Here is a 27,136-nt window from a genome sequence, read left to right as displayed (position 1 = left end):
AACTTCTGGAAAGTTTTAAGGGTCATGAGTACACCACCAAACCTTTGGAGACTTGAAAATGTGCTTCCCTTTTTTTTTTTTTCCTTGCTGAGTACATCTTCCGCCACTAAGGGGCAGCAGAGAGTCAGTCACGCACAGACCTCAGTGCCTCTGAGATTTGAATTCAGCCACAAGAGGGCAACTCTACAATGTAGACAGTTTTCTCTTTAATACGCACACCCCCAAAACTAAAGTACACATATCAGGTCACTGAAGCTCAGAAAACAAAGGATACATCTGAATACTAAGTAAAAACCCATTCAAGTACAAAACCAGATTCATTTCTCTCCCCTTCACACACAGCTCCTTCTGCATCACTTAGATCCTTTGATTATAGCCCTACTCATCAAGTCACCTCATCCAAAAAGCAGCGGAATCTTCCAAGTTTCACCTCCCTTCTTCCCCTTGACTCCCAAGTCCTGTCAATTCTGCCTCATAAATATTTAACAAATCTCCCACTACCACCTAGTTTAGACCTCATTATTTGTCACCCACATTTTCACAAAATCCTCTTAATTGGTCTCTGTACACCCTGTCTTGTTCCTCCGCATCTTCCATACAGCCAGTGACTTCTAGCCAGCCACTTCCTAAAACCCTCCGATCACTCTCCCTCCCCTTCCTCTGAAAGCCCAAGCTCCTGGGCTGAGAACAGATCCTTCCAAGATACAGGCTCTGCAGCCATCTCGGGCCTCATCTCCTGCTGCCCTCGCCACACAGCCTACTCGCCAACCGTAGGGGAGAACGGAATTTCCAAATACTTCACACTCTCTTGTACCCGTGAGCGTGCTGGTCCTTTCACTTGGACACCCCTCCCCACTTTGTGGAATGAATGAATGAACGAGTATTTCCTGTGTATATATACGATACAGTGTGTTAGACAAGGGAGTTCCCGACTCCCAGTGGGGTTACAGTCTAGACCACTGTTTCTCAATCTCTTCTTCTACTATCAATCTTTAGGAATCCTTTAAGGAATAAAGGCAGCAGCCAGTTACCCACCAAACATCTAAATCTAGACTTACAGTAAATACAGGGTTCGGGGAGGTCCTCAGGCTAACACTGATTACACCATGCCACTGATAACCCCTGCCATACCCTAAAAATCACAGTTAGCAAATGTTCTGCAAGCTTTAATCATTTATCATACCTGGCAAACTATTCAAATACAGTAGCCCTACCCTGCCCCACCTTATGGGCAGGGGATACGTTCCAAGACCCTCAGCGGGTGCCTGTAGCCGCCCATAGTACAGAACCTTATATATACGATGTTCTTCCTATACAGGCGCTGACAGGCAGGAAGCACACACAGCGTGGATACACAGGACAAAGGGATGATTCACGTCCCAGGTGGGACAGAGCAGGAAGGCACAAGATTTCCTCATACTACCCACGACAGTGCACAGTTTAAAACTCACGAATTGTTTATTTCTGTAATTTTCCATTTAACATTTTCAGACTGCAGTTGACCATGGGTAACTGAAGTCACAGGTAAGGGTGGACTGCTGTATGCTCCTTTTAATCCTATGATCCCCAGAAATATACCAAGAACTTTTAAGAGCCATCCCTTTGGAAACCAGGCAATGTAGGAGCTATGGAAGTAGTAAATATTAACATGCACTTCTATTTTACTTTTAATTATTTTCTTCTATCCAAATTATTTTATAATTTAGAAAAATATTTGAGAGATTGGTTTCAAAGTTACAACTCTCATTCCACAATTTTGTTCAAATAATCCTCTGGTAACAAATGAAGGCTCAGATATCTGAGCCACGTTAATAAAAGTTTTAAAAAACAGTGGGGTTGGGGAGACCACCTTTACTTTTTCAGCACTTCGAACTTTTCCAGCATTTTTACTCCAGTCAATGGAATGGTCATTATTTCATTTATTCCTTATGACAAACTTAGGTTAAAGGATTACACGTTACATAAAGGAGAACGTGTACCAGATGATTTGATGTCCAATTATACCTAAGTTTTCTAAGAAAGGGATATTATTTGTCTACATTTTGTAGCCAAATAAATGAGAGCTCAGAGGCATGAGAAGCCTGGGAAAGGTATAAGTGGTAGGCCAGGAGGGGAACTCAGCACGTACTGGCCTTCAGAGCCTGTGTACTCAGCCATTAAGTTAATCAGTCAGAAGTCCAATCCAGAGAACTGCTGTTGTATTCCATTTTCCTTTGCGTGTGGAGACCAGACCTTTTAGAGAAATAAAACTACCACAGTCAGACACCAGGCTGAGAAATATTTCCACTTTCCTAACAGGAACCATCATAACACAGATTTAGGGAAACCTAACCCTTTTCATAATGGTGTTGAATGTAAGTTAATACCACTTTTCTAAGGTAGGACAATGACCCCACTGACAATACTAATCAAGATGCAGAGGGAACATCTGCTCGACAGGCAGGATGTGATGCTCTAAGACACCTGACAAAAAAAGCCTTTGCAGAAACAACTCTGCGCCCTCTCCTGCAGTTTTAATGATGCTGTAATTTTCATTAAGCACATAAAATATTGTCTTTGATATTATCAGCTTTAATAAATTAGTCACTAGTGGCAGTCACTTTACCTGCCACTGTTTTCTTTTAAATTTGAAATCTGAAGGTATTAAAAAAGAGAGAAGTTCTGACTATAAAACCTTAAATATTTTCAAATGGTCTCTCAATTAGCATGAATAATAGAAGTCCAGAGGAAGAAAAAGTAAACACTAAGTACATGATAGCAGGTGATGACTAGTATGATTTGTATTTGGCCTTGCAATATTTTTAAATAATTTGTTGGATCATTTCTGGGCCCAGGTTTGAGAAATGCTGCTGTAGAATAATTAAAAGCTATAACTCTATAAATATGGTTGGTTTCTCCATACTCTACAGGATTTGTGTGTGAGGGTCAGACTGATCTGATCATCAGTGCAAAAACATACCAGGCTTAGAATATCACATGATTATTCTCCCTCTAGTTCTTGTAAGTCAAGATCCATAGGGGCTTCCCCGGTGGCACAGTGGTTGAGACTCTGCCTGCCAATGCAGGGGACACGGGTTCGAGCCCTGGTCTGGGAGGATCCCACATGCCGCGGAGCAACTGGGCCCGTGAGCCACGACTACTGAGCCTGCGCGTCTGGAGCCTGTGCTCCGCAACAAGAGAGGCCGTGATAGTGAGAGGCCCGCGCACCGCGATGAAGAGTGGCCCCCGCTGGCCGCAACTAGAGAAAGCCCTTACACAGAAACAAAGACCCAACACAGCCAAAAATAAAATAAAAAATAAATAAAATAAATTAAAAAAAGAAAAAGTTATAAAAGGTTGGACTGGATTTAAAAAAAAAAAAAAAAAGATCTATAACTCCTGGGAGTGGGGAAGGAAGATAAATGATGAAGAGGGAAATAGAAAAAATTACAAAAAAGAACGACACATATTCCAACCCACCGTGCTGCCATCAGGACAAATCAACTTGCCGTTACCACGCCTAATATCAGCTTCCACAGCCCCACTGCTGCACCGATCTTAATTCTAGATGTCACGACACCAGAGGGAAAGACACATCCCAAACTTCCCCTAAATCTCGATGTGCACTGCAGCATCCTGTCCAAGCACCAGGGTCCACACTTACCATCCATCACTCTGGGCTAGGAGCAGGCCGTCAGAGATGGGGGGTTTTGAGAAAGATGAGAGAAGATGCAGCTCAGTGCCTCTGACTCCATGGAACTAGGAACTCCTCAACTCCCACAGCCCTGCTGTCCTACAGCTTTACCAGCCACAACATGAAGATGCTCCCCATTTCTGACTTAGTCTGGTACCTCACAATGGTTTTCCTGAAGCTATAAATCTGGGACACGTGATCAGAAGCTGGTCAATTATAGATTTAAATGTACACCAACCAAACTGATAAGGTCTTGAGAATGTACTTAATAAGTCTTGGAAACATTTACCAGTTATTTATATTGACCTTAAAACCATTTCTTGACCATGTATGGACGATCAAAGCACATCGAATACCAAAGGGGCATACAACTTACCTCCGTTGGTCCTATTTGGTTGCTGATCTGGAGTCTGGGCTTGAGGTGAATAATACTGTTGCTGCTGGTAATTATTCGAAGGAAAATACTGGGAACCGGGGCTCCTCCTACACTCCCGAATGCTGGAGAAAGTCTGTGAATGGGGAATTCCTCTTTGGAAAGGTGAACATCTTGGAAGACGAGGCTGAGGTGGTGGCAGGTGATCAAATTCCTCCTCGTCCTCCAGGCTGAATCGATCGTATTCTTGATCACTACACGTCCCTTTTTTTCCTGAATTCAGTGACACACTGGAACTATGTCTCGACACAGATGCTGAAGTAGAAGCATAATCTTGCCTGAGACCTATGGAACAACAGGGAATAGTATTATCTTATGAGGCGTTTCAATCTGGCTTAATTATTAAGTTCCAATTCATCAAATATTTGAGGAAAATTGGTGTCAAGCAAGTGATTCAAGTGGAGACCCACTATCTTGTTCTTAGTTTATTAAATCCCAAGAAAGCAGACACGTTTACCTACCAGACAGACAGCTAATACTAGACTATTCTGTTCTGGGAAAAGATTGCCCGAATTCCAGTGAAGATTAAAAATATAGCGCTACAGTTCATCAATCAGTATCTGTCAATTTCCCCAAGCCATTCCTTCTGGAATCTGGAGAGATACTTAGGAAGGCTACTTAGGAAAAACTATTCATCATCATGATGAGTAGTTAACTGTGAGTTAGACAATCAAAAAATCAAATCTCTGCCCAAGTAGGAACTCCTGCTCCCCATCCCAACTTGCAAAGTCAAAGGAAAGTTCAAAACCTGGGGCACAAGTACTTTCTAACGAGGTCACTTCTCTTGTTCTTTTTGTTACTAATATTATCTTTTTCAAAGCATGCTGACACTTCAAAACTTCAATAGTTTTGGGTCATCCTAAATGACAGCCATCTAAAAATAGTCAAACTGGATGTTTCTAGTTATCTCGTTGCCAACCCACAAGTTTTTTTAAAGTAGTCTATGCCTGACTGACTACTTAACTTCCAAGACTGGCATCCAATCTTTCAGCCATATATTTTTTTTAGAAAGAGTTACTGTTAGTGTACTGTTACTAAATAACAATATAAAATAATCATTTTTCCTCTCAAAATGTATCCTATTAAATCTTGCATAAGCATTACAATGTTTCTCATAGTAGCCTTGCCCAATTCTGAAAGCAGGAAATTGTTATGCTTAAATGATACTTGGCTGTTTCTACTTATGTTGGCCTCAGAAGATAATTCCAAAATAAGCTTAGCCCAGTTCTGTGATCTACATCTTCTTTTGCCTTTTGATACCATTAATACCCTTGAAGTAGTTCACTCTCAGATTAATTGTTGTAACCTTATTGCAGAACCAGTAATAACTCAATGTTATTGGAAATAACATTTCCAATTATCTCTCCTTCAATAATTATGTATCTTGAGAAGTGTAATTTTTATTGAAGTATAGTTGACTTACAATGTTTTGTTAATTTCTGCTGTACAGCAGTTATTCAGTTATACATATATATATATACACATAATTTTTTATATTCTTTTCCATTATGGTTTGTCTCAGGATACTAAATATAGTTCCCTGTGCTATACAGTAGGACCTTGTTGTTTAACCATTCTATATGTAATAATTTGCATCTGAGAATGCATTAATTGCATGTTTAATTGAATTTTTATTAAGATAGCTACACACTCACATGCAGTTCTGGGAATAATAGAGATCTTTTGTGTACTCTGTCCAGTTTCCCTTGATGGTATCATTTTGCAAAATCATAGAATAATAGGACAACTATGATACCGGCACTTATATAAACGCATCTGATTTAAATTTTCCAGTATTACTTTTATATGTGTACATGTGTTAGTATTAAATTCTATACAATTTTATCACCTGTAGGATCATATACCTACCACCATAGTCAAAAACAGAGAAGCTCCCTAAATCCCTCGTGTTGTGCTTTTATAACCACATCTACCTCCCTCCTGAGAGCCCACGCCCTATCCCTAAGCCCCGGCAACCACTAATCTGTCATCCATTTCTAAAATGTTGTCATTCCAAAATGTTATATAAATGGAATTATACAGTATGAAATCTCCTGGGATCATCTTTTCCACTCAGCATAATTCCCTGGAGATTCATCCAAGATGGTAATGTCTTTCAAAATTTATTCTTTTTTCTTGCTGAGTAGTACCCCACGGTATGGAGGTACCCCCAGCTTGATTAACCATTCACCTACTGAAGGACATCTGAGCTCATTCTGGTTTTTGGCTATTATTATAAATAGCGGTGTTATGAACATTCATATGCAGGTTTCTGTGTTTCTGAACACAAGCTTCCATTGCCCTGGGATAAACGCCCAAGAATACAATGTGCTGGGCCTTATGGAAACCGCATGTTTAGTTCTCTAAGAAACTGGCAAACTTGCTTCCACAGTGGCTACACTGGTGATGTTTTACATCAATGTATTTTGCCCAGAGTATGTCCTAATATTTTACAATGGTCATGAGACTGTGAGAAACATTTAATTGCTCCACCTACAAAGTAGGATGGTATGAGAGAAAGAATAGAATTGCTTGCCCATCACCTGGGGAGAAATGCCTGAAACCTCCCCACCCCCTTAGGTTTCAAGTAGAAGCCTCTGGTTTAAAACGTTTTCTAGTTTAAAAAGAGGAACCTACTTTCTTCTTGCAGACGAGCCATGATCTGAACATCAGTGAGGTCCTGTAACTTATATCCCATGGAGATAGAATCATCCTCCAGTTCTGAAGTACTCAGCTCACTGTCTATGGATGACTGGGGACTCAGAGGGGAGCCCCTGGATGTGTAACCTAAAAACAAGGGAAACGTGTTTGTTACTTAGTCTAAAGAACTGCAATTTGCATGTGCTTTACAGTTCACATATCAACAGTTAGCACTTCAAGGCATTCTCCAATCAAAAGACACAGAGTGGCTGAATGGATAAAAAAAAAACAAAACCCATCTGTATTTTTCCTGTTTTCATTAAGTCACCAAAAAACAACCAACACACCACTATGACAGGAGAATGGCAAGACAGTATGCACATCTTCACGTGTTCATAATTCATATATACAAAACCGCTTGTTTTCTCAAATTCAGTTTTCATAATTCAAAAATCCACTCTGTGCTGTACACTAAACAAAAACTGTTAAAAAGGTAGATTTCAGTAGATTTCATGTTATATGTTTTTTTTTTCTACCGTAAGACAAGAAAAATCAATAATGCTAAATCTGCATCCCATTAGCTTAAGTATATATCTAAAGGCATGGTACAAGAATACATATCCTGTACACTTTCAATGAATAATCAGACATGCTTGTCTCTGGTAGTAATGGATTATATATTTTAAACTAAATTTTAATCTGGTCCATTTTTTAAACAGGTACAAACAGCAGTGCTATAAATGGATAAGAATATCACACATAAAAGGCACACATCCATACATACAAAACCTTCATAATTTAGAATCGTCACAGGAGACTTGTAGTCACTCATGAAAGTGAGAAAGTAATGGCTTGAGATAAGAGAACCAAGGAAGAAAGGGCTGAGGGGAGAAAATTATAGGGATGGAATCACCAATGCTGAGACAACTATGAGACCGTCATCTCATAAAAAGCTACTATAACTATTCTTTCTACATAGCCCTGACTTAATAAAAAGCACCAACAATTTTTTAAACAGCAAGATATAATAAAAGTCTGATAATCTTCAATCATAATGCAAATCATAAAGACCTTTATTTTGTTCAACATTTAATTTTAAAAGCACATTATGCATTTGGAAACACATAATTATATATATATGCATTTGATAAAGAGTGAAGGTTGCCTGCTACACACGATTGAGAGCAGATTAATGACGTTAAAGTACAAATTAACCCTCGCCTTTGTCATACCCAAAGTAAGTGTGCAGCGACTCCCCACTGTGATAAGTAAGATTACCCTCAAGCTTTTCAATGAAAGGTGGATATTTAAGCTGTGTTTAGGACTGATTTACAAAGCAAGCCGCTAGACGAGAAGTTGAAATATTACCTGTTCTTTCAGGTGTTAGTATTGCTTTATTTGAGGTTTTAGAGAAGCTGGGAGTATTAATGCCATTGCTATAAGGGCTGAGTCTTGCCACAGGGCTATAAGGAAAAGCCAGTGAGACATTTGAAGGGAAGAGACTCCGCCATCGGCTAGCTGTCACAGAAGCAGAAAATAAACAGCAGCAGTTAGCTATACAGAAGCAGACGTTGACTTGTCAGAGGGAGAAAGGGAAGACGTTAAAAAAATGAAGAGACAAAGCAACTTTTCATTCTTAACTGGCTCTCATTTATCTAAGGGAAAACATACGTAAAAGTGGGCTATTTGTGAAGCAGGGCCCTATTTCTACCTTCATTAAGAACCATTCAATCAGTGCCACCTTGATGACAGTCAGTTATGTCTATATAACAGTGAAAAGTTGTTTTCAATTTCCTCATTGCGAATGTTTTCTATTTCTGCACAAAAATTTAACTGTTTTAATAATATAAAATGTTAATGTCAAAAGAAAAACTCAAGGAAACTTATCTTTAGAATTATGGGAAATAGTTCTTAATATTAACTGTTCAGAGTCCTATTTTTTTTCCTAAGGTTTATTTTCAACCGATTTAATATTAATAAATGTTGATCAAAAAATTATTATGGAAATTTGTTCTTGGATTATGGAAGAAACTTAAAATGACTACTGCATCTACCGTATCTCTGCTTGAGTCCAAAACAAGTTTTGTGGAAAAATGATCTACAAAAATCACAGAAGGGTATACATACACCAAAACTTAGTGATAGTTATTTCAGGTGGCAGGCATAGAGGTAATTGATAATCTGCTGGATTTTTTTCTTTATAAAAAATATTTTCCAAATTTTCTGCATTGAACATGTGTATTTATGTAACTTTTAATGGTAGGATTATACCTATTATTAATTTAATACTGTAAAATAAGGAACAAAAAGGAATTTTACCTGCATCGGCAGATGATCTAATTGCACATTATCTCTCCTGTCCTAATTAACATATTTCCCTCCTCCATAATTACCAGCCCCTTGGATCTTGGGATCATAAAAAGACCCTAAATTGTAAAAAAAAAAACTTAAGTCACACCTAAAATCACTTCCTCTCTCTTCATGACATACAAATTACTGTGCTAGTCAAAATCCACTTTTCTAAAAAGCAATCACTTAGACACGTGCTAAAGCAGAACATGAGGGAATAGATGAAAAGTATAAATTAGGTTAAGTTTCACTTTGAGCAATAACTTCGTTATATTTGCTGGAAATTTGACAAAACTTGAAGAAACAAGTATAAAAAGAACTGCTTTGAAATGCACTCCCAGGACACTTTTAATGAGAGATGCTAATGAGCAAATAGCTAAAAAGTATTCAAAAATGGGCAGTGGGGTTGGAGAGGAAGAAACTGTAGGCTGTGGGCAGGCAAAAAAGTAACAAGGTCGAATCCTGAGACTGGTAAGGTCCTTGCATAATAGCACCACGGTTATTTATAAGAGCAAATGCTTCCTGTTACTTCAGCAAGAATTCTTGAGAAACTGCACCATCCCATTCAAACAACTACAGAAGAAAATACCTTTTCCTTATGCAGATGGAAGAACTAGCTGAGGAAACTACATTCACAGGGATTCTGCTTTCAGAATCCGCAAGTTTCACGAAGGGGTCACTGCCAGGAAGCCTCGTTCCTAGTTGACACCAGTCACGTCACTTATCCAACATGCAATTCCCAATCTGTGCCAGAGCAGAGACGAGCAGAGCTGGCACTCCCTTCCCTAAACCATCAGATATTGTAAACCTGATCCCAAAACACACTGAGAAGTAGGGGTTAATATGCAACACACACTAGGTAGCTCTTCTCACATCTTCAATCTCTATAACTCAGTTTCTCATTAAAAATTCTGTATTAAAAAACAAAAAAAACCCATAGTTCTTTGTGACAGCTAACTTGCTTAACAGTTGATGTTATGTTACACCAATACGATCACTCGCCAGGCAAATTACAGTGACTGCGTGTTCTCACCCACAGATGCAGGCGACAACGCATCACAACTAACCAGCATTCATTACTCTGCACAATAAGTACTGTGACCCGGGCCTCCCAGCACAATGGCACAGCGATTGTGGCTGTGACAGCAAGATCCCAGCGAAGAACACAATTAGCATCTATTGCAAGAAGAATGCTCTGCATTGTGCTTTGGCATGGAGGCTTTTTAAGAAGAGGGAGGAGAATTTTTGCAGAGGCAAGCTAACAAAAGAACGATGTTATATTAGGGCCCGAGGTTGTGGTGGAGGAGGAGGGGGGAGGGGAGCGGAAGCCATCGCATCCTAGTTATTCTTCACTGTGTCGCTGAAGAATTGTAACAACTGTAACAGGAAGCATTTTCGTAGAGAATAAAAACAAACAAAAAGAACTTTTCATAGGGCAATTTTGTTTTTTCCAATTAATTAATTTAATGGATTTTCCGTATACACGAGGATGTCAAATTTTTTTGAGAGGCTTGATGATGATCAAAATGACCCTAAGAAAGGAGCAAGACAACTTTTGATAAAGGAGAAAATGGGTGATGAACTTCTGAGCAGCTAAGTTTTCCTATCCTCCTCCTCCAAAGTTCTCTCGGTAAGTCAAGGGCTTCTCCAACTTGGATCAAACGTATCATACTTGGCAAGGCTTTCATTCCCAAATACCTAAGTTAAACTCTCTCCCAGAACACTTCTGTCTGCACGCTCTCTGCGGTCCTACTGCCACTTCCTTCATCAAGACCTCGCCACCTCTCACTAGGTTATCGCAATCTATTCCTCAGCCAAGTTCCGGCCACCAACACTGCCCTCAGAAAGCTTGCTCTGAGCGTCGCTACCAAGCTTGTGTTGGTCCTTGATTATTTTAACTGTGTTGCTCTCTTCCTTTCTAAAGTAGCACAGTGGCTTTTCATCAAATACTAGACCTCAGGTACTCCAGATCACCTCGCTAGGACCCTTATCCACTGCCCTATACCTCACTGCCCACATCTAGAGTGTTTCTAAAGCCTCCTTGTTAAGAATACAATTTGTATTGGTTAAACTTTCAACTTTGCCACCTTCTGTCTAATAAGCATTTTCTATTGAAATAAATGTGACAAAGTACTAAGTTGTGGACAGATACCTCAACTTTCTGCAAGAAACTAGTTTGAGTGTCCAATGGTCTACTAGGTTATTTTTTTTGTACACCTTCAAAGTTGTCTAACTTAAAAAATAAATCACACTATATCTGTGAAGCTATTTTTTGTATATCATTAGGCAAAGTATAAACCCCCTGCAAAAATCAATTTGATAAATATTCCAGTGATGGTAATATCAAGAAAAATCATAAAGGATAGGTAATGGGATAGGTTTAAGAAAGAATCTAAATTTTTAAAATTTTCCACACTAAAAATTATTCCTAACAAAAAAGTTCCCAGAAACCATGACACTCCTACCATGCCTTGATCATCTTTGCCTACACTCATAGTATATATAGTAAATATGCAAATTTTTGTTGAATATATATATCCATGCATATAATCAAAATCTAATTTAAGAATGCAGTATGGCTTAATTCACATAAAAGGAAAAAGAGTAACTGATTTAATATGTAAATCTTAGTGATAATCCTCAAAAGGACAGTACTGCATCTACCTAAAAGAGTTCAAAATAAAGCAACACTCTATTCTGGAAATAATCATTTTCACACTTTCCCCTTGTTATAGACAGAGCCAGTTGAGTACCCAGTACAATGTCTGGTACATAGTATATAATCGATAAATGTTGAATGTGGTCAAAATCTTGGCAGGTTCGCTAATTCTCCCCTATTTCAAACCATTCTACCATTCCTACCTTGACATCTAAATGATTTTGCCAAATTTCTTAAACTTAATATAACTACAATTTAGTATATCTTTGAAGACAAAGGTGAGTCTAGACATTTCAGCCCAGCTTGAGGCCCAGTGAAGAAATATACCTGTAGGAGCACTTCGTGAATACTTCCCAGTAACCGCTAAATTGTTGAACTTTATGTGTGTGAATCTTCTGGTTTCGAGCTAAATGATTTTATATCACTAACGGCCAGGTCCCGTGCGGAGTAATTGACGCATCTGGATTAAACAGGCTTCAGCCTAGATGAGCTAGTTCCTACAATGCACAGTTAAAGTGAAGGACTGTGGAACCAGGAACTAGGAACACTAGTTGGCGGTAAACCATGCAAGAAGGCTACAAAGCTTCCTCAAATTCTTGAGATGCCAACATTTCTTAAAATCAAAGAAACCATATACAAAACAGCTGAAAGTGTGTTTAGTGGAATTTCTATACACCCCACTATCAGCGTAGCATCCGAGTTGGTTTGAGTTGGGTGAGTGAGTCCTGGAGGGCTGGACTCTTACTCTTTCTAGTGGCTTCTATCAGTACAGACACACTTCTAACCAGGTGCTATGGTCTGATATTTTGTGTCCCCCTAACATTCGTATGTTGAAACGCTAAACCCCAAAGATGACAGTATTAGTAGGTGGGGCCTTTGGGAGGTGCTTAAGTCCTGAGGGTGGAGCCCTGAATGGGAGCAGCGTCTTATAAAGAGGCTCCAGAGAGATCTGCCACGTGAAGATACAGGGAGGAATCTGCAACCTGGAGAGGGCCCTCACGAGACCGTGCTGGCACCTGATCTCGGACGTCCGGCCTCCAGAACTGTATGCAATAAATTTCTGCCATGTATAAGCCACCCAGTCTGTGGTATTCTGTTACAGAGCACCCTGAACAGGCTAAGGCATGGGAAGTTATCCTAAAAACAAGCCGTACTCTACTTCTCCCATCTTTTTTTTTTTCTTTCTCATCCAAGAACAAGACTCTAAAAGTCAAAACTGCAGTTTGCAGAGACCATGGCTCACTAATTTCCCACATCCTGTTACTTGTCTCTCTCACAAAGCAGGTGATCTGGCGCATCACTCCCGAGGCTGGAATGATCCCAGCAGTGTGAAGAAATCAGTCTAAAGCAGCCCTAGAAATGTTTTCTTTCTGCAGTTTTTAATAAGCCTGATGAAAACTCATTAACAGCAAATCTGAGTTCTGTTTTACTAAAATTCACAGAACTGCCTTCTACATAAGTCATATTTTTGTATCTCCTTGCTTGTGGCTCTTCTCAGCTACCTAAATGTATATTCTCCATCATTCCCTAACCCAGGAGCTGCTTTGAGGAACTGGCCAACTACCTGTGTACTCTTGAGCCAAAAAAACAAAAGAGTCTAGTGCTCCAGAATAATTCAGACACCCAACATTTACAGACCACACCCAGAGTCATTCCCTTATTCAACATTTACCAACAGATACCAAAAAAATAAAGGTCAGTCTCCAGGAGCGATCTCTTCCATAGGTACACACAGCACATAGTTCTTTTCCTGCTCAATTCCCACAGTCATTCTGGGAAATCTGCCTGGCCCCTGTGCTCCCACCTGCTTTTCTAAAATTCATTTTTCTCTTCATTTGAGTAGGCACCCACCATGGTGGCTCTCCAGCGCCAGATGCTACAGATACTGAGCCGGGTAAAATATGGACACTGTTCTCCCGCCCTTCCCACTTCAATTTCTAAAGACCAGTAGTGCAGAAGACAGGCAAGTAACACGAGCACAAGTGCCATGACAGCACCATGAAGTGCGCGCAGAGCAAAGTGAGGACAGTGGTCAACTTTGAGGGAATCCAAAGACTTCACCAGAAGACATGATGTTTAACATGGCCCTTGAAGGTTGAGGAGCTTACCTCCCAGGGTACAATGCCATTCTACATATTCATTCTGGATAACACATGTGAAGTCATGGAGGCATGAACAAGCAGTGCATATTCAGGGGATGGCCGATGTTAGGACTGAAGCATAGGGTATATGTGGAGAAGAGTTAGGGCTGGAGAGCTTGGGAGGATCCATTTCTGCATGGTCATGTGTAGCAGAGGCTTTAATTTTCAAGTACTGTCTTGACTTTGAGAAGGAGAAAGTCATGATCAGATATGTATTTTCTGACGACATACAGATGATGGACTAATTGGGTAGAGATTGATGATTGGGAGACCAGTTAGGAGGCTTCACAGTGCAGCTGGTGAGACACCACGAGGTACCAAACTGAAGTACTGGCAGAACATTTGGTGAGAACATGTTAAGCCACATCTGAGCTGAAGTGGAAATATCTGGTGAGCCAATGAATACAGGGAGTGGAGAAAAGGAGTAAGGCAAAGCTAACACCATGGATTCTAAGACACAGACGCCGTCTGCTAAGACGGGAAACATGAGATAAGCATGCTTAAGAAAAAAATGAATTAAATTCGAGATACTTGTAGGACATGCCTATGTGCTCGTGTCCAGTAAGGAGTCAGAATTCAGGAAAGAGGGCAAGAGACAAAGAGATCAGGGTACGTCAACAATTAAGTGTTAGATGAAACCGCAGGCACGAGTGAAATCACCCAAGCAGAATGTAAAGAGGGAAAAGAGAAGAGGCCTAAGGAAGGAACATTTAAGAGTGGGTACGGGGAGGATCAGTAGAGGTGGCGGGAGATGAAGGTGGGTTTTGTGGGCTCTAACCTGTAGATTAGAAGGCAATAAACATGCTGAGAAGGCAGAGGCTGGAACAGAGAACCTGGCAAGTATTAACAGTAATGACCGGCCCACCACTGAGACAAGCACACGTTATTACCTAGGTGAGTCTGGAGAGCATATCTCCGTGATAATACTAATCTCAACAGGCAAGCCTAAACAAAACACTTGAAGATGTTAGCAAGTGTCCTTTTTATGATTCTCTAAAGGGCATTTATGTCCTACTGGTTTAGGTTTAGATAGTTGAAGTGTGGTGGCCATATTACTCATGGAAATGTCAAAGTGACACCACCTTTGTCATAAATAAGTAAGGGGAAAAAAGCCCTAGTGATTGAAGGTTATTTGCCACTGGGGAATTTTAGAGATCTAGGGTAAGATCTTGGTAAGAAGAGTTAGATGTGGGTCTGGAAGGGCTAGGTGGCTGTATTCAATGCCTGTGAAAGTCATAGATCACAGCAACAGGCCAACACAAGAGTTGGCAAACATTTTCTGTAAAGGGCCAGGCAGTAAACATTTTAGGCTTTGCTGTCCTATGGTCTCTGCTGCCACCACTCAACTCCACCAACTCTGCCATCACATCATTAAAGCAACCACAGACAATACATACATGAATGAATATGGCTATGCTCCAACAAAACTTTATTTATATATACCAAGAGCTGAATATCACAGAAATTATGCGTCATGAAATATTACTGTTCTTTTAAGTTTTTTCAACCGTTTAAAAATGTGAAAGAGGCCATATAAGAACAGGCAGAAGGCCAGGTATGGCCATAACTTGCCAACCCTTGGACTATTATACATACAGGTTTTGTAATATTCCCTCTGATAAATGCACAGAATTAGAATTCTATTGCAAGGGTACATCAAGGGTTAAGACATAACAACGATAGCCAATAGCATTCTTCTTTACTGTCATTTTTCATAACATACTGTAATAAAGACCAACAAAAGACTAAAAAGACATTGGACACCAGAGTTCCGGTCTCCATCCTGCCACAAGCTGGTTCTCAGATCTGGAGCAGATCAATGTAACATCCTCGTGTTGCAGCGTTCTCATCGGAAGAGAAGGTATGTTTGTCAGAGGGTAATAAGCAGGGCTGTGGCGAGTATAAGACAAAATTTGCACCATGTATTCACAAACTACAAAGCATTTTTTAAGGAAAACTACTGAAAAGTTACAGCAAGTTGGGCAAAAACGTTTTCTAAATTCTGAGGGAAAATGTTCTGGAAGCTGGGTGGGAGAAAGGAGAGTGCAGAAATGATCCACTCTTCCACTCTTCCCAATACTCAGGCTGTTTAACCTGCCTTCTCAAAACGATGGGCATGCTTTTTACGTTATAGCTCATCTAGACAATTTCACAGGCTTAATCTTTCCTCAGCTGTTAGCAACTCAGAAGCAAAGTACTGGACCTTGAACTTTCAACAGTTTGACCAGGATAGGTCAACAGTTCTCACTTATTTACCCAAAGACTATCTCAGAGGAAACAAACGTCCCAAATGACACATTTTTAAGAAATATGGTTTCTTCCAAACCACAAGCTCCTAAGTCATATCTCTGAGTCTTAAACAATGATGTTCTTTACCACAGAGTCCCGGAAAGTAAAGGAAAAGGAAGCATGGAGAGATTAACAATCATTCAATCTTTCCGCGTTTATTCTTTCTTTTATACAACAGGTAGGCAGGCCTCAGTTCCAAGCCAAACAATTAGAGGAATTCAACTACATGGTCCTTCACTAACACCAGGTACAGAGTGGTTTAGGATCAGCGAAGCACAGGCGACATCAGCTCTTTTAATACTTTCTGTTCTCCTTATATTGGCAGGAAGTTGTATCCAGACCACAGCATTTTGCTCTAAGCCCACAAACCACCGGGGCAGGAAGACCTCCATTTCACAAACCATCCTCTCCAGAATAAACTTCCTAGGTGATTATATTACAGCTTTACATACCTACAGCCTACAGAAGTGCTTGGACTAAGCTTCAACAAGGGAACTAAGAACCCTAGGAAAGACAGTATTTTATTGGTTCACTCTTACAAACTGACTGCACAGACTGAGGTGAAGGTTTTCTGGAGTTAAGTTCACAGGAAGTAAGTACTGCTGACTTGGCCCCAACCCGTGCCAGCCCCCTGAAGTAGTAACATATGGCTTGCAGCTTATCTGATCCGCTATTTTTACTGGGTGAACTTGAGCAGCATTAATTTCTGCATAGCTCTCCCCGGCCTGATAAATAAGCAAATGGGATCTAGGAGGTCCTTCTACTACTCTGAAACAGGTGATCATACTGCTCTTTCCCAGACATACAGAAAGTAAAGAGGATTCAACTATTATGCACATGCCAGTGGACTGATATAAGGAGAAAGGCTAAAGAACTAGTAGATGAGGTCCTTAATTGGTGTAATTGGTATTCTTAGGGGCTATTTAATCAGAGTAAGTTAGTCATCACCCCCAAGTCTCTCAATCTTCAAATTACAGCTAGAAAAACCTACTAAGTTAATTTGAATCTTTTCCCACAGGTTCAGTCCATTCAACCTACAATGACAAATGTAATGATTTAAAATTATATGTTTTATATAGATATGATACATATATACCTATGATCCCAGAAGATTGTAGATACTCAGTATTTAAACTTCCAGTTATATCCAAAATGTAATAATTTATAAAAACATGACTTACAAACCACCTTTAAAAAACATCTAATAAAACAATTCATTTACACATATAAATAATACCTGGAGCTAACCAAGAAAGTCACTTTCAACATTACGATTAAGTTTAATATATTAGGTTTGAAAGTAACTAAAAGATGGTGTATACCTCAATGATTGGCAGATAACTGTTTAATATTTGTTGAATGAGAGTTACAAAATTTCACCACGAAGGAGTGTTACTTGATAACATTTATTCCATAGGGATCAGAGTTTTATAATTATTCTTGATCTGAATTTCATAGTTAAAGTAATCTAGCTGGTTAAAGTATCTCATCATCATGATTAAGGCATTAGACCTCTTTTACTTCTCAGACCCTAACCAGTCCCGAGACCACATGCCGAATGCTCTTCTCTCCCAGCTACTACTGGATCCTTCTCAGGTCTTCTCTAACCAGGACAATGGTCTAAAAGTAAGGCTGGAAAATGAGAGTTGGGAAGGGGAATTCTGTGGATTGTCAACTTGTTTCCACTTAATCACTGTACAAAACTGAAGATAAGCTGCCAGCTTTAAGCACACATGGACCAAACCCAGTGTTATCCGGGACTGGAGTGATCTCTACGACTTCACAAGTCACCATCGTCATCAGACTTCCCATCTGCAATTAATAGGGGAGATTAAAAATAAATCTAACTTCAGTAGTAATTAGACTTCAAAGGCATGTTTCAAAATTCCCTTGTACAGAAGTCATTTCTCCCTTAGGCTTGACTGCTACGGCTTACATCAAATTTAAGGACAGTGAAAATGGCCACAGAATGTGAGAAGAGGGCCTATGTGAAAGTAATAATGTAACCTGCAAAGAACAGGGGAAAAGAGTGACCTAAGAATCTGTCAACCATGCGATGTTGTCATGCGGATTGCAGACGGCTGCTCTCAAGTTAGACTACAGCCACAACGCAAGTGGTGACAGCCGGCTGGAACAACTTCCACGTTCTACACAGCAATAATGAGATAAGGAAGATGCTACAGAATCTAATTCTATGAAGAAATAGGCTAGAAGATCTCACGTTTGAATATAGTGGGTTCCCCCAGCGAACACTAAGGATAGACTAGATAACCAATGAGAGTCTTCCTGCCCTTGAACATGTACAGTGTGCTAAGAATCCAAGCCCAGTAGGCTAATAGAAAGCACTAGAAGCTCCTGAATAGAAGAGTGATGGAAACGGAATTTGAACCATCCTTCCTATTTAGCATCTCCTGGGCTAGGGTACTCTTCTGCCAGTAAGGGACACAATGTATGTGGCCTACATTCCAGTGGCAGAAAAGGCCTCTGACCTACTAGTCTTGAGTGGTAGTAGAAAGTAAACATATCAATATAAATAACGGAGCTCTGACGAAGCAAAAACTTTTTTTGGCCCTAAAACTAACCACTTCCATGATTTTATTAAAATACCTGCATGTAGAAGAACATTCAAATATACATAAAGGTTATAACAACCAGATCCATTTGGCAGGAGTTTTGCTTTGGAATTTGGGGACAATTATATAATTCGTATATAAGTGCAACTTTATGTAGACAAACCAGCACCAGCTTGTTGGTACCTGACTCCCCGTGGTGAAAAGGTTAGACATTTACTGCATGCTCACCCTCTCTTACCTTCCACCTCGGTGTGACAGTTCTATCTGGACCCTGTCAAGGTTTATTGTATTTTCGTTCTGTGCGATAGCTGTGCTTCGGACAAGCTTTAAGGTGATCACTGGATGTCAAGCCACATAAACATGGCATTTTCAGTGTTTTGGTGTAGTTAAGTACCATTAACTGGAGAATTGAGTATTGTGAAAGGACCAAAGCAAAGAAAAGTAACTGGCACTAGACCCCAACAACTAGGGGAAGGACATCATAAGCCTTCAGAGTCAACTAATTTTCTTATTTTATCTTTCTTGGTTTCTCCTAGGTCATCTTGGTGACCTAGGGTTTCTAGATCTCATGGATCTCTCTCCCGGTACTTTTCCTGCCATTAAAATAGGGTGCATAAAGTAAAATTTTCTAAATCTTTGCAGATCCAAAAACCTCTCCCACTTGTCTCCACAATTTATTATTTGCCTAGGTACAAAATTACAGTTTGAAAATAATTTCCCCTCAAAACTTTAAAGGCAATATTGCCCATCTAGCATCCAATATTACTTATGAAATATCTGAGGTCTGTTACTGTTGTAGATAACCTATTTCTTCCTTTGAACATTTTTAGGATATTCTCCTAAACCCTGGAAAATCTGAATTAAACCAGGATGTCTAGGTGTAGGTCTCTTTTCATCTATCCCAGTTCATGCTGAGGGCGTGTCTTTTTTCAGCTCAAAGAGATCTTCTTCCGTTATTTACTGATTCTTTTTTCCTCTAAACTATCTGTTCCAGCTTCTGAAACTGTTAAAGATTAGAGGTTGCAGATCTGTCCTTCAAGTGCCCTAACTTCTCTCAATTTTCTCTCTTTTGGGGCAATTCCTTTGTCTAATTCAGATAAGCAGCTTGGTTCTTAGCCCTCTCCATTTTTATTTCAGTACTTGCAAGAAATTAAAAATGACTAAAAGTAGTAATAATTTGACTACTGCTCTTCCTAGCAATCTGTTCTTGTTTTAAAATTGTATTACTCTCTTGAATCTGAGCACACTGAGCTCTCTAATCCCCTAGATACTTCTTTCCTACAAAGTCAGCTGACCTGTTTATTTTGTTCATGCTATTAGTTTTCTCAAAAAGCAAGTGAGACTTGGTTGCTGGTTCGTATTTATGAATAAAGGATAAGTTCATCTGAATACAGGTAACTGGCGTGAGTTTCTTCTGCACCAGTATAGGTATTACCCCAACAGGCCTCTAAGGAAACTAACAACAGACAGTATGTAAACAGGTGGAGTATTTCATAAGCAAGTTCCCCATAGGTGTCTGCACATGCAGAAGCAGAGTGGCTGAGATCCCAAGAGCACAAAGGAAGGAGGTCTCTATCCTAGGGGTGGAAAGCGGAAGGCCTCCGAAGTTCATCCAATACTCCTCCCACCCTCTGGCTCAGTCTAATATGGACACCTGAAGTCACCTCGAGCTCTGCTTCTCAATCAGACCTCTCTGCCTTCTTTAAAAATAGGTATCTGGTTTGACCCTGAAGATTAGACATCCCCACCACTTGCAGTCATCATGTTTAGCACATGCCAGCAACTCCTACTGCTAGAGTATCCTTTTCCTGAGCCCACTTTCATTATCTAAAAATGCTACGAAAATGGAAAATCACACACGATTACATTGCATGTGCATATATACACATGTATATGAATACACAGGCACACACAAGATGACTAAAACCTGAATTTCAAAAGATCGATACTTTTACACACACACCCTGTTCACTGAAATACAATCTTACAAGTGGAAAAATATTAAACTCACAAGTACAAAATGACAAGAGCTCCAAAATTCAAACACATGAAACTTGTCATTATATAAAAGTATAAAGCTCCATGTATTATAAATAAATGAGACTATCAAAGCCTTATATTTTCAGAGTAAATTAAGCACCATGAAGTTTGGCCACATTTTAAACTACTGCTTCTCATAGGAGGTCACGCAAGAAATTCAGGATATTAATGAGAGAAGCAGGAGAAAACATTTCCAAGTCTAAGTTAAAGAATCATCCTAAAAAATGCTAAAGCCCAACTGCAACATCCCAAAGAATTTCTAAAATCACTATTTCAACTCTCCAAATTTTGCCAGATTTCAAAAAAGGGTCAGTCTTGTAAGACATTTCAGATAACACCCTATAGCTTTCCTGTCCAAAGTCATGTCACTCCTTTGTTTAAAACTATTCAAAGGTTTCCCCACCATCTTAAGAGAAAGTCCAGAGTCCTTAACTCTAGTTTCCTTTAGAATCACTCAGCTGAGGTTTTCTCCCTGCCAGTGGTCTGCCAGTTCCTCTCACTTCACGAGTCTTATCCCATCTCAGGGCCTTTCCACACGCTGCTCCTCTGGTCTGAGCTGCTCCCCTGCCCTCCTCTCCTACAGAGTTACCTGCTGAACTTTTGCTGACTCTTCAACATGTCACATCCTCAGGAAAGCATTTCCTGGCCACACCCCTCAGACTCAGGTCCATGAACATCATCATGCTTGTTTTAAGGGAAAGGAAGAAAAAAGAACAAGAGCTGCCATCTGTGTCATCTGTTCCCTGTACTAGACTGCTTGCTCCAAAGGCCAGATGCTGAGTTCATCTTGCCACGGTACCCTTAGTCCTTAGCACTGTGCCTGCACCTAGCAAGTGCTCAATACATTTACTTCATGGTTTAGCATCTGAATCATCTCTCTGGTCAAGGCCCAGTGTCTCAGGAAAGGTGTCTACAAATTCTTGCAGAAATTGACTGTTTTGTAGAGGTCCCAAGAAACAGGTATGAGCACCTACCAAAATAAAATTTTACTGCCATAAAGGCAAGTGTAATCAATCATCAGAGTAGTGTGAAAGCAGGAAACAACTGCTTTGGGAGAATCTCTATCATTTCTTCTCATTGGGGTGGGTAACAAAATAGCATGTCAATTATGTGTTCATTATAACAAACATTATGCACTGTCATGAGTTATTGCTTATTTTGATAAACACCTTTCTAATCATGGTGGAAATGCAAAACAAAAACAAAAAAACAAATAGAAACACATGCATAATTGGCAAAAGAAAGGAAAGGACAATTGTTTAGGAATATCTGGCAAATACATATCTATGTTGCTGGATATAATGGTATAGAAACTGTGAATTTCATGGGAACACAATCCCTAATTGTTTGTTACTTACTGTACTCAACATCATTCCTAATAATGAAGCAAATACACTGATGCTATTCGGAGCCTAAGAGCAAAGCAAGGATGTGATGGAAGCACGCAGATGTGATGCATCTTCAACTCCCAGCGCACAGAGATAATAGCAAATGTCAAGAAACCCTGTTTGTGCACTAAAATTTCAGTGTGATTCCAGATTACTTTTCCAATGAGAAAGGGAATCCTTTACAGAGCTTACCTAAAGTGAACCGCACAGACTAAGTTTTAATTTTGTGTTCCAAATGTGACAGAGCACCTCAAGACTGGAAACACGAGCTGGCGGAGATAGCATCTTGGGCCCCGCAAGGAGAGGCTGGGCAGGCTCCAGGAGACAAGACACTCGATAAGCTTCTTAATATCTCAGTTCAATCTGTGTGGCTTTTGCAAATGAAAAAGGCCACCTTCAGAGCCCTGGGTTAGTCGACAACTTTCTTCTTCATTGGCTAAATTTAGAAACACTCCATCATAACAACTGAGACAAGAATGGGAACTGGTGTCATATGAAGATAAGAGAAAAACTCAGCTAAGAGGTAATAGCTATTCACATTTGCTTAGTATATAATCCCAGAGGAAATGAGAGATGGTCCCAGGGAAACATGACCCAAGATAGCTAAGTGTGCAGAGTTACACTATTGGTGCAAACTATACCCACACTCCTCAAATGTGACCTGTCCTGATTCAATAGTTATGGACATTCAAGAATCTTAAGGCAAGATGAGCTTTTATTAACTGGCCCCAAATTAACTGAGCCGCATATTGGGTGTTTCAAATTACTTAGATAAGCTTTTAGATCATTATTTGGTTATCTAACATCCCAGCCTCATGACATGGACTTAACAAAAGACTCTAGATTAGCCTTATTCCAATTTAGGATATCATGTGAGTTAATGCTACCCATGAAAGTTCTACAGGTATTTGTTATTTACATTCTAAAGGGGTGGAGGAAGTGGGGAAGAAGAAAGAAAAGCATGTCAGAAATGAAATATTAATACATATAGATCCGAGAAGAAGCAGGAGAAAAGGAATAGATCACAGAGGTCCTCTTGAATTTTCTACTATTCTTGAATAAACTACACTCATAAAACTTCAATTTGAGATCCCTAACTCTACCAAGTATCGTTATTTATAGGGAGAGAAAACAGACCCACCCCCCACCAAAGAAAAAAATACTCTTCGTTTTCTATAAATAGCCAAACTAAGAGGATTCCCTGTATTTTTTTGGTTCAGTCTCTGAATAAATAACTGCGTATTAGGAATGTGTCCATATATTTACATGGCACTTCACATTTTTCAAACTAATTTCACATTCGACATTTCCTGAAATCTTTGTAACAGCCCTGTGAAATCTGTTAAACATCCCCACTTATAAGCAAGACATTGGAAACAAGTGACGTGCTCTTAACCACAGAGTCAAGGAGGGCTGAGGCACTAGATCAGAAACCCTTCCCCCAAATTCATTCATTCAACTATCAGCATTTAACACCTACCAGGTGACAGCGCTGTTCCAGGCACTGGGCGGGTGACAGCAGGGAACAAAACAGACTCAAATCTCTACCCTCACAGCTAACACTGTAATGAACGTGACTACATAATTTTTGTGTGTGTGGCTTTGGCTAACCGGATGCCACTTACAACACCAAATGTTCAATTAGTTTCTTTGCTCTAAGGAATTTAAATGTACTCAAATTAATACATCACAGAAACCAACCATTCAGAGCTTAAAACATGTTTGAAAACTTAGTAAGCACTGGCAATTCAAAAGGAAACTGAGGTACAGGTCCCCCTAGCCTCAGATGCTTAATCTCTGTGACAAAAAAGGGACACACATGTTAAAAATTAAATTAAAAGACGTTCACAAAACAGGGTGCTTCCAAATGGAACATAACAAACATTGTTAGGAGCATTTTTGAAAAGGGAACACCAACCAAGAAAAAGAGGAAATATCATTTTAGGTTTTCTTAATTTTATACCAATAGATTGTAGATTTAGAAGTATTGAAAGATTTAACTTTCAGCAATTAGTTATTTTACTTTTAACATAACTTTCTGTACATTATCCAAAAAAGCCATTTATGTGATTCCAATATATTAGGAAAGAGACTGAATATTTAGAGGCTGAATATTTAAGCCTTTATTATGTCTCCTTCACAAACATCTTTATTTAACCCCTTACAGCAAGTCTATAAAATAAACATAAATGTAGAAGAGGCTGAGAAAGCTTAAGTAACTTGCCTGTGCTGACTACTTGATACATAAGACTTTACAAATTATACAATTTGAATATTAAGACCAGTTTGGAAAAGGGAAAAATAAGTTTCAGGAGCCACAATAAAGTTGCAATTAATTTAATTAATATTCAGTTAAAATATTAGTCAATATTTTAATTAAAGTCAATCTATATTCCCTATGAGAATTTAAGAGTATTGGATACATATTGATCATCTGTAATATATATACCCTACACCAAAAATAATTATCCTATTGTATTTTGAGTGCACTTAACCAATTAGCAAAATTATAGCTGTGACAACAAAGCTTTTCTTTTAGCAATATCTTACAAGCAGTCATAATGTGGGTGCTCACTCCCTATAAAATTAAATCATATAAAACATTTCTTTTCCATCATTTTCTTCAGAAAAACAAACCTTCTTCAAAGGGCAGGATTTTAATAAGCCTGTTCTCACACCTCAAGGCAAGACTTGAACACTTCCCATATATTCTCCCATAATTTACCAAGTTTTGTGATCTAGAACCAGGGTCACAAAGTTGTCAGATATGAATGAAGGTTATTAGAGGACCCTCCCAAATCGAGAAGGTAGGCAACAAGAAGAGAGGCCCTTCAAGAAGTTATAATCCAAATGAGCTCGTTAGCAACTACACAATTAAGAGACAATTCTAGGAGAAATGGTACCCTGTGTACCTGCAGAAACAGAGGTTGACAAACCCTTACTCAGATGTGTTCCTGGTGATGTGTGGGCCTTAAGCAGAGAAGACAGCTAATTTGCAACCAAGAAAACAGCACAGGCTAAGTTCCTAGGGTACAAGAGGGAATGAGAAAGAAGAGATGTAAGACCAAGGGACCCAAGGGGACATAAGGTCCACCCACTAGATAGACTTTGGCTCCTCTTAACTATGGCCCCTCTTCACATGTTCTCAGGGAATTCATCTTTAATTGTTGAGTAATTTTCTTCCCAAAAACATCAGGATCAGGAAATAAAAACCAAATATCTAAAATACTTGTTCTCTAATAAGCAGCATCTTATCTGAAGTTGCAGGCTAACGTTAAAGAACATTTACCTATCCCTTGGTAAAAGAGTGAGAGAGAGAGAAAGAGACAGAGAAAGAGAGACAGAGAGGATAACTTTACCTTTCTTCAAAGCTCATCTCTAACTGCTCCTTTTCATGGCAGTGGATGGTCTTACTGAACAGTTCTGGGGTGGGGGAATGGCTGGGAGAAGAATGTACAACCACTAATCTATTTTGCAACAAAATGCAGTGAGGTAAGTAAAAACCAATTATTTTAAAGTAAACATGCTTGTGAATGGAAAAGCGATGCTGCAAGTTGATACTTCAAGTGACGCCAGTCTTTCTTCTGAAAGAAGGAGATGGCTGGTAAGGAAAGTGGTGCAAAGACTTCACCCCATCTTGAAATATTCAAAAGCAAAACTGAAATTATAACAGTAGTAATTGTGACACTGGGTTCATACAGAATTAAACAAAAATTCATTTATTTTAGCAACAGTGTCTAATACAAGTCAGGTTCCCTTCTGTAGCTGGTGTGATCAACAAAGTCCCTGTCCTTGGGCAATTTATATTCAAATGAAGATATAACCCTGGTCTCAAAGAAAATGCTCAGTGATGCTTGTTACTTGAAGATACTGATTGTTCAAGAGAAATGAAGTCTAAACAAAAAGAAAATGCTTTATTAGAGAGTTACTTGAAACTTCTAAAATACGTGACACACATTATTCCAATTAAACATTTATGCTATATAATGAATAAAGTTTAAGTTAAAACTGTAATTAACTGATACCAGTTAATTAGCTGTCACTGACAAAGAATCCCTTAACTGGAATCCAGTAAGAATTCTTCGATATGGAGGACTAAGTATGATTTCTTCTCTCATTTCTACAAAACCACACTAGAATGACAGCTAACTCAAGTCTTCTAAACCTACATGGAATATCGAATAGGAGAGGAGATACTATCAGACTAAGAAGAGTCATTTTATTTAGAAATGAAAAAACAGATAAACATTAGGTGATGGACCCAGTTGGGTTTCGATATTCTCTGCTCTGAGGGTCCACAGTGAGGGATAAGTGAACAAAGACCTGGAAAAGCTCTGGAACTGATGGTGCAGGTACCACAGAGGGTAGGGAGTTCTGTGGTGAAACAAACACAAGATGACTGCTGCAAAGTCTACGGGAAGAGTACCAAAGCCCTCGGGCTCCCTCCCCAGCCCAAGCAGCTGCTCCTCTCCTGCTTTATCAAAGACAGATTTCATCACTTAAACTGAAGCAGAAAGCTTCTAGATTTAAGATACCTCACACATACAAGGGTATCTTACAAAAAACAGAAGGATTAAGTGAAAGTTTGCAAACTACATGGTAAACTCAGTGAGGGCAGGGACTTAACATCTGTTTTGGTTACTGCTGGATCCTCGTTACCTACAGTGGTTCCCTGACACATAGCAGGTACTTAATAAATATGCAGCCAAAGAGTTTAGCAGACGAGTTTTTTAATCTCCAAGAAAGCAGAATGTTCAAAAAAAATCAAGAATAAACAAAAGAAGAGAAAAATATAAAATCTGAACATCAATCCAGGAAATTCAGCATCTGACTAAAAGGAGTACCTAGAAAGAAAGAATAGAGAAAACTGGAGGAGAGGGGTGATTACAAAGAAATAATGCATGAAATTTTGCAGAGCTAAAGTTTCCAGGCTGGAAGTGCCCACTGTCTA

The 27,136-nt window shown here is 39.3% G+C and overlaps 1 protein-coding gene across 3 annotated transcripts in view; it reads right to left on the bottom strand.

Annotated features, from left to right (window-relative positions):
• Nucleotides 1-27,136, bottom strand: part of SLAIN1 (SLAIN motif family member 1) — a 53,498-nt gene that overhangs the window by 7,318 nt on the left and 19,044 nt on the right. For 2 of the 3 annotated variants that reach the window (XM_059902797.1, XM_059902798.1), the window contains 2 exons: nt 6,744-6,893; nt 4,050-4,391 (listed from right to left, as the gene is read on the bottom strand). In XM_059902797.1, coding sequence (XP_059758780.1) covers nt 4,050-4,391; nt 6,744-6,893 — 492 coding nt within the window. Of the gene's footprint in view, nt 1-4,049; nt 4,392-6,743; nt 6,894-8,114; nt 8,265-27,136 lie in introns of all 3 variants that reach the window. The other variant, XM_059902799.1, reaches the window with a different exon arrangement.

The sequence above is a fragment of the Balaenoptera ricei genome, chromosome 18 (assembly GCF_028023285.1).
Source record: "Balaenoptera ricei isolate mBalRic1 chromosome 18, mBalRic1.hap2, whole genome shotgun sequence".
Taxonomy (NCBI): domain Eukaryota; kingdom Metazoa; phylum Chordata; class Mammalia; order Artiodactyla; family Balaenopteridae; genus Balaenoptera; species Balaenoptera ricei.
The sequence above is the reverse complement of the archived record's forward strand: the minus strand, read 5'-3'. Positions and strand labels throughout refer to the sequence as shown.